The sequence below is a fragment of the Stenella coeruleoalba genome (assembly GCF_951394435.1).
Source record: "Stenella coeruleoalba genome assembly, chromosome: 3".
NCBI classification, from domain to species: domain Eukaryota; kingdom Metazoa; phylum Chordata; class Mammalia; order Artiodactyla; family Delphinidae; genus Stenella; species Stenella coeruleoalba.
In genome coordinates this window covers 75,963,886-75,978,806 of record NC_137148.1, presented here as the reverse complement: position 1 = coordinate 75,978,806, position 14,921 = coordinate 75,963,886, and the positions used below count along the sequence as shown (strand labels likewise).

Below are 14,921 nucleotides of genomic sequence, written 5' to 3'. Positions count from 1 at the left end.
AGAAAGAGGGTCTACCTATCTGTGGCCACAGCTCTATTCCACCCTTCCGTCTGTCCCTTCACTCAGTAACTCCATGTTTGCCTTTAATACTGCAGTGTGTTGTCTATCTTTTTGCTCTATCCTCAAACTGCAGCTCAACTTCAGATGGGAAGATGAGTGTTACCTGTACGTGACATGTCAATTCACATAGAGAAAGATGTAAAGGAAAACAGTTCTATTTTTAAAAGTCAATATACTAAAGAGCCGCCTGTCTAGAAGGCAGACTTCTTTTGCTTTAGATCTATTAGGACTCAGGAGAGATACTTAGAATTTAAAGTTAGTGGTAGTTGCTGCAGAGGACGCTTATAGTTACTCTCATACTGCAGCCCTCACCATCTTCCTGAATCTCTCCCACCTTGCTCAGATTCCCCAAAGATACATATGAGAATGTAACAAGGTAAAGAGATATTCTTCATTCCTGTAGAGGATTTCTGCCCTGAAACCCAGCTCTTTTTCCACCAAATGAATTGTCTTGGCAGCCTTGAAGGAAACCTGAAGATCTTGCCCCCATAAATGGCTGAATTTCTCTTATTTGAACCCCAATTGACTCCTGGATCCCCAGGAACTCATTTGAAAACCAGCTTCCTAAACTCTCCTCGAAGTCTCCCATGGATCCAAAGAATTCACCATCTCAATGGTTTTCCAAAGGGTCCAACCCAAGCATCTACCCATTTGTCAACACATAATAGTTTTATTATTTCTGTTCCCTTTCCAAAAGGTCTGCCTCCACAATTTTGTCATTTCTGTCATTGAAGAGTGGGACTTAGGAGAGGAGAAAAAGGGATATCCATGGTTTGGGTCTCATTTCTCAGGGTGGATGTGTTTTCCCACCTATTTCTAGTGATGATCTGGTGGTTCTTTCTAAATGATTTTACACCCTCCTCTTGGTAGATAGCCAAAACTCCTTGACACATTATGGTGAGGGAGATAGCATGTAGGACCAACAGAAGCACCTTCTGGCCGACTCGTGATCCCAGGACTAGTTTGCATCATGCCCCGGGTGGTGGGGTGGTGTTAGCTGGAGGTTTCATACAATATTTGTGGAGACTTACTGTCCCTAGTCCAGAAAGGGGACAAGAAATGGCAAGACTTCAATTAACAAACTAAAAATAGAAACCAAGTGATATGTCTTTATCTGCTTGTGGAAGAAGTTTATAAATCAGAACCATTGTTGGGAGTCCAATAAACCCGAGAGTTTTTTATTCATGTTTTTTAGTGTTCCATGAGTTAAATTTATTAAGAACATGTAATTTTAAAGCCTTTCTGTACATGGAACTGGAGTAGTATGTGCAGGTAACCAAACTAAAATATGCCTTCAAGGGCATTTTCTTTCATGTATTATTGAATTTACTTCATCGTTCAAGAAAGCGAAAATAGTCATGATACCATATCACTTATTTTTTAAACAATAACAATATTCTGGTAACATGCTTAAATGAGAGACAGTTCACCTAAACAAAGTTTCCAGTTATGTTACACTCCCATGGGCAACAGCAGAAACATCTTAAAAATGAGTGTTGCCACTACCACTTTACAGTTGGTAGAGGTTAAGAGTCCAAACTTTGAAATTACAAAGACCTGGCATTAAATTTCAGACCTTCTACTTGTTAGCTGTATGAATTTATTCATTTCCCTAAGCCTCAGTTTCCTCACCAGTAAAATGGGGATAATACCTACCCTTGTTGAGGTCTCGTGAGGATTAAAGAGACAGCACACTGTGTTAAGCATATAGTGAGTGCTCAGTAAATGATAATTAGGCACCTGATTATGTATAAAACAGGGCAAACCAGTGGGGGTAAAATGGGTGTCTAAACATAGTAGCAGTAACCACCTCTCTTAAACAGTTCACTTGTAAGAACTATTGAAGAGAGTGGTTTTCCATGGCCATTAGTCCTTCTTGGTTTTGAACTTGTAGACAAAGATAGTAAAATTGCCACAGAAAGATTTCCTGTGTCTGTAATCCCCCTGCTATACATATGGAAGTCCCACAAAATGAAAACTACATTTTTATCAACAAAAAAAGCTGACAAAGAAATTTGAACGATCCTCTACGGATTAAAGCTTCTTGAAAACTGAAATTTATAGAAATACCCAAAATGTATGCCATTTTACAGATCATATCCATAGATATTTGGAAGAAACGTTTTTCTTGATGATCGTAATACAAATCTCCACCATGCACAGGACATAAAGACAAAGGCCAGCAGCACCATGAGCAGAGAACAGGGCATTTCCTTCCCTGAGACCATCACTGAGTCCATAGCAAAATACTCTTTCCTAACAGCTTCACTCTGGGTGTCGACTAAGAGAAGGAGAAAGGTAAACCTACTAGCATGCCAGGCCTGGGCACAGGGACTAATTTTAATAAATCAGAATAGAACATAAAAATGTCAACTTAATCAAGCATTTAAATTTTATTAATCAAGCCTAATTTTTATGAGTGCAAATAATCACCGAAGCTGGACAAATTTGTTCTCGATTGCATCAGAAACATAATTTTAATATTTAATGGACTGATGAATTTAAATGGAGAATTATCTTTATGAAACATGCTCCTCATAATTTGCCATTAAATGAGAAATTTTTTAAAAATCAACATAAATCTTACATAAAGGTTATTTGACTAAATGTTGGAACTATAAATATTATAAATACATTATGCACTAATTTAGCAATCACACAGTACACTACGTAAAGCTGAAATGATAAGTGGACCAGGCAAGCTTTTCCTAGAATATAGAGCTCTTGTGTTATATTGTGGGAAGCTCATGATAAAATGGATACAGAGGTTTTGTGTGAGGTTTCCTGAACATCCTTTTCATGCAGGCTTTTGTGCTACAATTCACCATTCACCACACACATTCTTTCCAGTTCCAATGTAGGTCTAAACCCACATAGGCTGTCTTTTGGGAGGTGATTATTCTTTACAAAAAAGGTAAAAAATATTTTATCATTATTATTTATAGAAAAGAAATACAAGGAAAAAACTGAAGTTTTCTATGATTTTTTGACATTCAAAATCTGCTCCATTTTTAAAGTTAAACTTTCTGACATAATGTTCTCAGGCCTCAAAATATTCTAGGCACAAGGGAAAAAAAAGAAGAAGAAAAATCAAATTAGCATCAGAATATTTTTCTCTTCACATGTCCACCTATTCTTCTCACCCCCTCTACTACTCCCAATTACATTGCTTAAAATAGGCAGTAGCAGTGAATTTTTGTAAAAAGTACATCAAACCTAACAGAGCAATATGGTTCAAAAGTTTGCTCATATTAATCTCCAAGATTAGTGTTTTTTTTGTTTTCAAATTCTATTCTTTAAAAGTACCTAATCTTTCCGAAGTGTACCATTTACCTTTATTATATCTGCTAAACTATACATTTACCTGAAAAGAACTTCTTGCCTATTACAACTCTAATGCTCCCAAACATATCTGATGGGGTTAGAGTGAAGAACATTTCTGAGAAGACTGGAAAAGACTGGAGATCATAGCAGCTCCCTCCTGCTGCTTTGCAGAAAATTTTTTAAATAGGTAACTTGGACTCTTTATTAGACACTTAAAAAAAATTCCTAAGGTTGTTTTTAAAACCTGAGACATTTAAAATTGTGCCCTTTTTTGTTACAAATTTGTGCTTCTGCAATGGAAACTTGGTTTTACAGAGAGAGGCTAAAGCATATAATTTTCTTTTTTATTTGAAATCTGTTTATTATTAATGAACAAAAATGTTTTGCTTTGAAAATATTCAATTTTATAAAATAGATTAGTGGTAAGTCTAGTTATCTTTCGATTTCATTTGCAAAGCACATTAAACAATTCAATTTTTTGGCCTTTTGTATAATTTTTAACCCGAAAAATAATATTGCTTCAAGAAAGCATTAGTTTTTAAAAAGCACATTGCAAGTTAATAGTTGACCTATTTTTTCCCTGCTCAATCAAATTAGCATGCAATATTGTAAAGATGCCAAGATTAGAATTTTCCCTACAAGCGAAAATACAATACATTGTGAAGCCTTTAGATGGAGACATAGTTCAAATAAACACTAGAATTCTGTTCACAGTGCTTTGTTTAAGTATAAAAATGAACATTTAAGAATACTGAGAAGGAAATATGAAAAGAAATTCATTTAAGATGCTTATACTGATTATAGAATTTATATTGTATTTAGCGTTTCTTAATGGAAGGGTTTTTCTGCATATTAAGCTGACAAAGACTAAAAGGTTACATACTCTTGGCCAGTAAAGTAAATTTACTGTCCTTGCACCTTACAGCAAAGCATATTATACTGCAAATAAGAATGCTGTTGTTGATGATGCAGAATTCAGGCCGTATGTAATCAGTGGCATGCATCAAAAGTCATCTGGTAGCCACATTAAAGCCACGTTTCCTATTAAGAATCAGACTAAATTATAACATGGCACTTCCCAGAATGAGCCAAGGAAACGCATTCTGCGAGAAGAAATAATTGTATTTGAGTGTCTCTGTAAAAATCCGGAAGTCTTTTAGCAGTAAGTAATAATGCTTTTCTTTTTAGTCTGCCTTCTTTTGTATTGCAATATATTCAGCTTCACTGGCAAGCCTATCACACTAATTATTATTACATCTAGTGGTTCAGTTATCTTGATGACTACTGTAGCTGAAATACTCCAAGGTCAAATTCTTAATAGCGTGAATCAGACTAAGCAGCCGTCATACATGCAGTTGCTTTTGAGATAGACTAAACAGTGTATTCCAGGCCTGTTTATGGGTTTTATTATTCTTTCAGATGTGGAGTAAATTATACGTACAGGTTAATTGCGCCGTTCATTTTGCAAAAGTTCCTTCTCAAAAATCTTGAGAGGTGCAGGTGTCCTGTGGTGAAAATGACAGCACAGGCGCACCTATGATGATCTTATTGACCACAAAAGTCTTCAGCCCAACCTCCAGTGCTTTTAAGTGATCCGAAATAATCTGAGTGGTTGGTTATATGCATCTTCTCAATTCACAGACTTTCAATAATTTCATATGATACTTGCACATGTAATACATCCATTGGCACACAAATGCCTGTTCTGCTTGGTTTATGTACACACAAAATGGTATAAATGAACTCCAGACCATGTGGAAGCAAACTGCTCTACCCAAATTCCTCCATATCTCCAGAGTGGAAATAAGCATTTAGTTTGTAATGTATCCAAATATAAGCATCTGTACACATTTGGATGTTCTATGAATATAAAATTAAATATGAAACTTCTTTCTTTTGTGACAGTTTTCTTTCTTTAATTTTTTAACATTGCAGTTGCACATCTGGACAGCAGTGATTTCTTCTTTAATTTAAATGTGTTGCTTTTTTATAGACCGTTTTGAGTAAAGCAATTTGAATTGTGCAACTGTTCATTCTGAACATAGAAAAACATCCATTTAATTCAAAGATTATTTCTGAGGGAAAAAGTAAACATATAAAAGAAACTGGTTTGTGTCAGCGCTGGCTTTCCACGGTTTTTGGCTTTGTGGTACTCAATACTTATCTTACAAAGGTAACATAACCAAGATTTTTCCCTTTTTGTTTTAAGACATATAAATAAGTGGAAGACTTTAGCCCTGGGAAAATCATAATACAAAGTGTTTTAAGAATTATTTATGGAACTTTTAACCCCCTTTTGTCATTTTAGCTTTCAAACATGCACCCTAAATTAGTATTAAAAAGCGGGACTCAGTATCCACTGTCCTGTGATGATTTTAATAGTGAAGTTTACCCGAATCTACTTTTCCTCATCCTTTGACTGTTTCGGTCTGCCTTTTCTGCATCCTGTTGGTCCCCTCCCTTATACATCTTTGTCTAGTGCAGTAATTCTAAACATATTGTCATATTTTTGTTCAGATTACCAGAATCATTTTTAACATTTTCAGCCAAATAAAATTTTATTTCCTTGCAAATCATAAAGCATTTAGTTGTGTCAAATTATAATTAAAAGTCATAATTTTAATAGACCTCCTATACAACTGTATAAAACATACAGATTCTTCAGATGCAGTTTTGCTCCATTTTGATAATGGATTTTTAAAATATACAGCTACATATTCTATTGTATATGTTAATGACGAATGTTCAGCAAATGTGGACTATGAAAGAAGAAATATTATGCTTCTAAAAATAGTGTTATCTGCTTATTCTTTGGCTGTAATGTAGCTGGAACGCTGCATTTGGGGCTGTCTACGTGTGTTTTTTAAAATGTCATCTTTATTAGTATTACATTCAAGGAGTAGTACCAAGAATCAGTTTCTTTCAAGACCTTCCTCCAGTGTGTGGCATATAAGTCTGTGACGGGCGACATTACAGAAGGTCATGTCACTTTTAACTGCTTGCATTACATCTTTCTGATTTCCCTAGTGCCCTTCTTTTGTTTGATTAATACTACTTGCTTTCAAGCAAGGTATCAGAAAGCATAATTTGGAAAAAGAATTCTAGGGCCAATCTGAGATATTCTCCCTTACAAAAAGAGGAAAAAAACCCCAACTTTGTAAAAATGTATCTTTTCTAACACATGCATTTTTGTCGCTCTTCATTTTTTTTTTCCTCAAGGAAATCCTACAGATGTGTTGTTATTATATTATTGCTGACAAATGTTTGGGCAACTGGACTTTGTATACTTGAAAACAAAACTATGTAGCCCTTATTTGGTTTTATTTGAAGAGGAAAGAGCTGGAATTTGAGACTGGGACTCCCTTATTTTATGTTTCCTTAGTTAAGTGTTAAACTCCAGCAGTCTTTCTAAATAGCAGGTGTTACTTGAGTTCTCTGGGAAAGGTTGCAATTTTGTGCAATCCTTAAATGCACTTCAGTGATATATACAGTTTGTTTTTAAAAGCTCAGTTTGCAGTTTCTGTATTCATTGCATTTGTCCAGGGCTTATGTCTTAGAGCACAGCCCAGCTTCTGAGACACCGTTGCCTTTAAAGCCATCCATTTCATTGGACCCTTAAAGCCTGAAAATTAGTTGCGAAACCATTATCATTTTAATTGGGAATCTTTATCCACCACTCTACCTGTGCCCCTTTATATGTTCCTTAGTGTCAGGGAAACAACCAGAATTGTGTATGTCATTCAGAACCCTGAATATTTTGCCCAGGAAAAAAAATATATATATCATTTAATTTCCAAAAATTAATGTTTAAATATTATTAAATTGATGTTATTTCTACTTTTATTAGTAGCTCACATTTTTTAGTACTTCGGTACAGGAACTGTGCTGAACAAGTTAAACACATTGTCTCATTGGACCCCTAATCAACACTGTGGGGAAGGTGGTATTATCATCTCCATTTTCCAAGGCACCTTAAGCTTCATCTGAGCAAACTGTAACAGTGGGATACATTCTGAAGCAGCTTAAAGGCATCACTAGGAAACCATCTGTATTATAAATCCTCACTTGTAGATGTTTATGTTGTAGCGTTAAAAAGTCACTGGAGGAGGGGAAAAGCCCTCACTCGGGTGCTACAACACAACACAAAGGCCTCTCGCTAACACAACACTTTTCTGCCAAATGTAAAAGCAAATAGTTGTGTTTGGGTGATTCTGGCTGCGCATTTGTGGGGCAGTTGTGCGTAGCCAATTACCCACTTGTGCAGGGTGGGAACAGTTTGGGTTTTGCAAATGAAGAGCCTGATTCTGTAGACCTTTGGAGTCCTTCTTGAACATAAGATCTGCAACTGATTTGTGAAATGCATAAATTAACTTCTTGGTTTTTTTATGGTTCAATAATATTTTGAATCTTTGAAAATTAACTTAAAGATAGTGGAGATCTCCAAATCTTAAAGTAACGGTTAAATATCCATGCTTTCTATTGCCAGGCACAGTTTGAATATTTGATTCATTAATCTGCATCATTGAGTAGGAGGTATGTCTTTGCAGGTGAGCTAGTTGAGTTCTGTGAGATAAATGATAGGCCCTCTACCAAAATGCATGTTCAAAGATATGAAGCATAGATGAGGTTTTCTTCTGTTCGGTCTATCAACAAATATTTCTTGAATACTTATTATGAACTGCTAGGCACAATCTGAAACCATTCTGCCTTCCTTGCACTGTAGTACGATGGTAAGTACTGAAGAGGAGAGATACATAATACATTCTTAACAATAACCACCTAAAATATTGTTTGATTTTTATGTATAAGAATAAAAGTATGATATTCATTTCATTTTCCATATTTGGTATATGAGTCTACATGAGTAATTTTAGGAAAAAATTACTTAATCTAATATATATCAAATAATCATATTGTATACCTGGAATATATATAATTTTTATTTTTTAAAAATAGATAATGACAACCTTAAAATATTACTTAATATAAATCTAAAATTTATAACACCATTTCATAAGAGGTACAAAAGTATGATCATTAAAAAAATCATGTGAGAGGTCAAACGTTTTTTTGTTTTGCTTTTCCTTTTTTTTTTTTTTTTTTTTGGTTTTAGAACTGGGCAGGGTTTCAGAGCTGGCTGTGCTATCCCGCAATCTGGGTCTGAGTTCTAGTTTAGCTACTTGCTGTGTTAGGTGAATTCTTTTGATGCAACACAATGTACTGAAATATTGTGACTGCCTCTCCTATTTCAACCTCCATCACAAAGGTCCCAGTTTGGAATAGTCTGGCATGCAGCACCCCAGTTATACATTGTCACTATTGTTGTCTATATATTTATGATATGCATGCTTCAAATTTTCGGGAAGTTAAAAGTCAACATGAAAGGCTATCTGACAGCCCCCATTTAAATTCTATTGGATTATAAGCCTCTTGTGGGCTGACATGACTATAGATTAAGTATTTGTGTGTTATTCATCTTTCTATTCCCACAGTCCCTAGTACCGTGTGCCTTGGTCAAGGGCATTTGTAATAAATGCTTATGGAGTATCTGAGTATAGTTAGAATGTCAAGAGTCCTTTCTTGCTGAGGCTGAACTACTTTATATGTCCCCAAAATCAGTGTAAACTCTAACCCGATAAAGGAAACAGGACATTGTGCTACTCTGATTCTTTTGAAATGCTGAGTGTCCAAATGAAAGACCACCAGATTCTACCACTTAATAGAAGATTTAAAGGATGACATTAAATTAAGAACAATTTCCCAGTTTGTCAGATACTTTTAGTTATATATCAGCTCGTGAGAACTGGAAGTTTGTGTTTGGGTTCTTCTTTTAAATCCGTTAATGCTTTTAGAAACTTTGAGAAACATTATTAGGATAACTGAGCGTCCTGACATATTATCTCAGTTTATGTAACTCTTTGTTTAGTAAGTCTTAGATACTGAAGTTTTCATTCATAGCATATTCCTGTCTCTATCCTAAAGCCACGTGAAAGAAGAGCTAGCTATCTCTGTCTTCTAAAGTTAGGAGCTTTGGGAGAAAGGTTTAAAAATATTTGATAACCATGATTCTGTCGAGTTTATTCAGAGATAAAGATACTGGATAAAAAAATAGAAGCACCACAAGAAATTATATCAAATGGAGTAAACACAGTTATAAGTTAGCACTTACCTGAATAAGAGCTCCCCCCAGAGTTTTTAAATTTTTGGATTCCATGGAGTGTGTGTGTATAAAAACATGATAAAACACCTGAAATGGGGTGAGGTCTCATTTGTAATGCCTGTAGTTATATATTGATCCAGGCAAGGGGAAATTATTTGGCAAATCCAAAATGACTATACCATTCTGCTGAAGTAGGTTAACCAGGAGCCATTGAAAAATACATGCGTACATATCTATCTACGTGGGTTCTATATACATAATATACACATTTGATTATTGAATACATCTTTTCTTTCAGTAGTAATGTTCATTCTCATAACATAATCCATGTGTAAAATCACAGAGAATTAAAATTAGAGTTTCAGGTAATCCACAAAATGAACAAGTCATTCAGAGATGGTCAAGAGTTGACACTATATGTCAGAATTAAAATTGGAGCCCAGAAAGATATTGTTAGCATTATGCCGTAGCTCACCAGCATGAATCCACGAACAGGCATAGATTTTTATCTTAGGGTTTGGTGACAAGTGAATTAGAAATAGCAGAGCTCTTTTCTGCTATCTAGCTCCAAATTTAAAGTGCCTAATTAATATAGACAGTGGAGTAGGTAAAAAAAGAAATCTCCTGATTTAAAGCATCCTTCAAATGAGTGTTAGTTTACCTTATGCATATTTCCAATTCTTTAAATTGTCACAGAACATTTCACACAAATAGGGTTCCCCTGACTGGGATTCAGGTCCCTGGTGTTCATCAATTAAAGGCATAGCATTTTCCTAATCCCTGTCTCTAGATCAGATATTCCCTCTCAGTGCGTCCGTTTCAAATGTTAATAAAGTTTTCACTTCTAAAAGGTTCAAAATGACAGAACAAAATTCTCTCCTTTAAGAGCATGAAAACGACTTCTGTTTCTGTCTGCAGGTAGTGGAGGACATGCTAGAGGACGAGGAAGAAGAAGATGACAAAGATGACAAGGTAATTATCTTTCCCAGCACTTGGGTACCTGGGGATGGGGAAATGTAGACATGACACTGTTTTCACAGACAGTTAAAAAGGAGTTGAAGTGTTTGAGTCCAGAAAATTGGACAGTGCTGTTTATCATCCTAACAATGCCACTGCATGTTGCAAAGAGGGAGAGAGGGCTATAAATCGTCTTCGCTTTTGTCCAGAGCTGGGTCAAATATTTTTCTGCCAGGAACAAAAAAAAATAATTCAGCTTGTCTGGAACTTGATAGCTCTCACGAAGATAACGACAGTGACAACTGTTTTTGAAGGGCAAAAATTTGTCCTATCTTGAGTATTACAAATCAGGCTATACTTGGGGGGAAGAGAGGAGTGAAGAAAAATAGCAGCCTGCATGTGTCAAACATGGATATTGTCATCTGTAATTTTCCAAGAATTGCTCAGCAAAAGAACACGTGTGCGGAGGGCTCCAGAGGGCATTTAAATAATCCCAGTGCTCACTGCCCTGGCTTAGACTTGGAATGGCCCGTGGCTCCTTGGTCAGGAAAGTCTGTTCAGAGAGGCTCGTGTTTCGATTGCTGGTTGGCTTGGCGTTGGTGGCCACAGTAAATAACAGCTAGTTTCTGGGACTGCTTGGATTGGTTGTCCCCTGGGGAGAGTAGACAACTGGAAGGAGGAATCAGAATGGCCTTGCACCACTGCAGCAGTGGCTGAGGTCGGAAGGACAGCTTTCTATGGCAAGGAGGCTAGTGATGCTGGTTTATCATCATCTTTGGGCACTTCTAGATCTAAAATCCAAAAAGTCTTAGGGTATGATAGAGGGGGGGAGTGACTGAGGGGGGAGTGAAAATATCATTCATTATTTCCACATTGTTCAGCCTATAAAACCAGATTTTGACCTTCATGGAATCTATCTGACTTCTGCTATAGTAAAGCACTGAAATTTTTTAAAGAAAGGAGAAAAACAGTGTATCTTAATTTATGCCCTTGACCTTTGATTCCAGTAGAGATGTACACTTATATCCCAGTATAAGAATTTGAGTGCTGGAAGCAAGCATTGGAAATGTCAAAACAATTCACAGTGATTAGTTAACTTCCCAAATGATTTTTTTCCTGACATATTCAATGCTGGAAGGAAAACGGAAACATACACGCACACACACTTTCTCCCTTCTGCTATTTCAAACATTTTTAAATCCATAGAGTTTTTATGTGAGATTTTTCTTCTGGACATCATTTAGTCATTAGCAACATCATCAAACATAAAGTAACAAAATCTCCTTTCTGCAAAAACACATATGTGCTTGTTTTTAATGTTGAATAACATGAGCATACACTTCTGGCAATAAATGATATGATTTATTGTTAAGGTCAGTTGTAGAGCTGTAGAGAGCTTGTATTTTAAACTCAACATGCCAGCTCTGAATCATCATTTCTCTACTGATAAACGCTGAGCTGCCATCCATTTATGGCCACTTTCCCTTGCTTGTTGCTGCTTTATTATTAAAGCCACCTTAAAGGTCCATTCTGGTAGCAGGCGTTTCCCGAGAAATGTTAATAAGTGGAAACCCTTGGTGAAGTCTAGTACTTCAGTGCCCCTGCTTGAAGTCAACCTAGATTTTTTTTAGCCAGTTTGTTGATATTCTATACCACTAATCTCCCTTTTTGGTCATCTTTTAATAGAGAGGATGTTAGGAGTGGCACATTGTTAGACGTTAGCACAACCTGGTTAACTAGTTCACCAAAACATAGATGTCATGCCAGGGTGGAAACAACCCCAGATCTCTGGAGTGGCATCTGTTGTTATCCAGTGTTTGGTTGTCTGAGATCGACACCCTGGTTCTAATGTACTTTCAGGTCTCGTTACCAAAGTTGATTGAAAGCGAGCGCTTAAATGACTGTGTGAATTTAACTGTATTCTTCTGTACAGGATGCCAACAAACAGTGTGTTTTCCATATGAAAGGATTGTGAGCTGATTTTCATAAATCCAGCCCTTTATTTGAGTGATATATAACAAGGTTTTGCTTTTCTTCACTCATAACGCAATTGATAGTATACAAATCATATCTGAACAAAAATAAAATTTCAAATGTAATAATTTACAATAGACTTTTAGGGACTTGCATCATAGAGGGAAGAATCTTAGAGTGGAAAGCTTATATTCTGGAAATACAAAGTTTTTAATATAAGAAATGAAAACATGAAAGGATCCTTCAAGTTTCTATTTACCAGTTTCCGTCTCTCGACTGGCTCTCGCAGTGGTAAATCTAAGTCTTGGCTATCAGATGTGTCTGAGTGGGAGAAGGGTAATTTCCTACTTTAAAAAATTCATTGGTTCCTCTATTTAAAGTTTGTGTATAGAGTCATGCGTAATGGAGTTTCATGAGAAAACAAGTGTGTTTTTTGCCATACGAGCAGATACTGACCCCTAGCTCTCATTATTTCTCTGTTTTCTCATATGGTATAATAGTGGGGTCAGGTCAGTGGGTCCTCTTATAGGATAAAAGTAAAAAAGATTAATAAATGTGCCAAAGCCTCACTTTAATTGAACCTGAAGCATATGTTGCAAGTATGTAAAATACGTCCCAGATGTTTCACCAGGGCTAGTGTCTTGGCTTTCCCTGATTACCACAAGGCAGCTATTAGTCCTGTAACCTTTGGACTTGGGGGTAAATGGGGTATTACGTGGCACAGAATGAGAGCACCTGTTTTCCATTCAGCAAAGACCCCTGGCAGGCTTTGCCTAAGCCCATTCATATGTTTTCACTTAGCAGATTGTTGGGCGATTATGAAAAGTGTCTTTCTTTAGAGCCAGCATTGATATTAGTCACTCACAATGAAAGGACAAGTCATTGGCTACTTGACAAGGTCCGTGTGAGCAGAAACTGAAGTTGTTCACTTCTTTTGAGCTTGGAGTGTTTTCCCTCAACATAATTACATAGATGGCATGTATAGACACAGGTATAAGAAGTTGAAGCAAAGATGATAATTACTTAACAGAATAGTTTTGTAATAGCTTTTCTTTAGTACTGACTTTAGCACCTGGGAAGACTTTGGTTAAAGTTGGTAAAAACAAAGTCATGATTTACCTGGATTCCCAGATCTTGAAGTTTTTCCACATTATGGACTATGAGTATTTTTTCGTAAGTTCTTCCTTTTTACTAAAACAGCTAATTATTAATCAGGTGAGGGTTTGTGATGCTCAGACTTATCCTTTATTCTAGGAATCCATTGTCCACATTTGCTTAAATCTAAAATTAGGCGGCTTCTCTCTTAATCCAATTCCATGGTTTTCACAAAGGCAGAGAATATGGGTCTTAGTTATAAATCATTGACTTGTTAATATTTTCACTTATATCTGCATTATGTAGTAGCTCTAGGTTAAGCTGTGCTGGAGATGAAATTTTTCTTGAATTAAATGTTAGAAAGACATCATATTGCATTCTCATTTGCCTTTGTTGTAAAGCATTCTTTCAGCCATCAACCACAAAGTCACAGTTTGATCTGATTTTTTTACCTGACACCAAATTCTGCCTTTGTGGTTAATACAATATCTTTATAAATAAGGCTTAGATAAATTACCTACGTGGAACTATCAACAAACCATATAATAGTGTTTTTCACCATGTTACATATAATAATACAGTGGTCAATCTGCATAATCTGGACATCTAATTAATGAAGATTAGCTTTTGTTTTGTAGCTTTAAAAGTTTAGGCATGCTTCCCATGTTGTGTCCTACCCTTATAATAGGATCCAGCTGCAGTATCAGGAAGCAGAAGATAGAATGCAGGTTTTCCTCAGGAAAAACATGGATCCAAATGCATGGCATTCTAGTAATGTTTATCGAAAAAGATATTAAAATGTTCAGACATTTATGCTTACATTGCTTCTCTTTTTTCTTCAGCCATTATGTCAAGCTTACTGTGTTTCAAGATAAGTAGCTACAATGAATGAAATATATCTCAGTTACGTCAGAACACAGATTATTTGCCTTACTTCTCAAGATCTGTATTTTCTGGTTTGATCCTCCAGCCCTAAACATGTATATAATATACCCAAGATGCATACATCTCTGCATCTCAAATTAACTGTGAGGGGCGGAAGAAAGAGATAACTCTAATAAGTAAATGGTATGAGAGGAGCTTTTAATCTGACAAAACAGTATTTTCTAGTTATAGTCAATGAAATAACTGCATGGTGGGGAAATGGATTAAAGCTTTGGAGAAAGGCAGGAAAGGAGGAGACAAAAAAAAAATCCTAACTTATCTTTAAGTGGAATACCATTGTATTAGCTTATTAGTATTTTATTTTTTATTTATTATTTTATTATTATTTATTTTATTTTTATTTATTATTTATTTTAAAATTTTGTGGTTAGTATTTATTAGTAGTATTATTGGTGTCATTGCTGCA

At 35.8% G+C, this 14,921-nt stretch overlaps 1 protein-coding gene across 3 annotated transcripts in view; it reads left to right on the top strand.

The window, feature by feature from the left end:
* MCTP1 (multiple C2 and transmembrane domain containing 1) overlaps positions 1 to 14,921 on the top strand; it is a gene marked incomplete at its 3' end in the record, with an annotated part of 532,993 nt that overhangs the window by 447,330 nt on the left and 70,742 nt on the right. For all 3 annotated transcript variants that reach the window (XM_079918904.1, XM_079918902.1, XM_079918903.1), the window contains one exon: positions 10,463 to 10,516. In XM_079918904.1, coding sequence (XP_079775030.1) covers positions 10,463 to 10,516 — 54 coding nt within the window. The remainder of the gene's footprint in view (positions 1 to 10,462; positions 10,517 to 14,921) is intronic.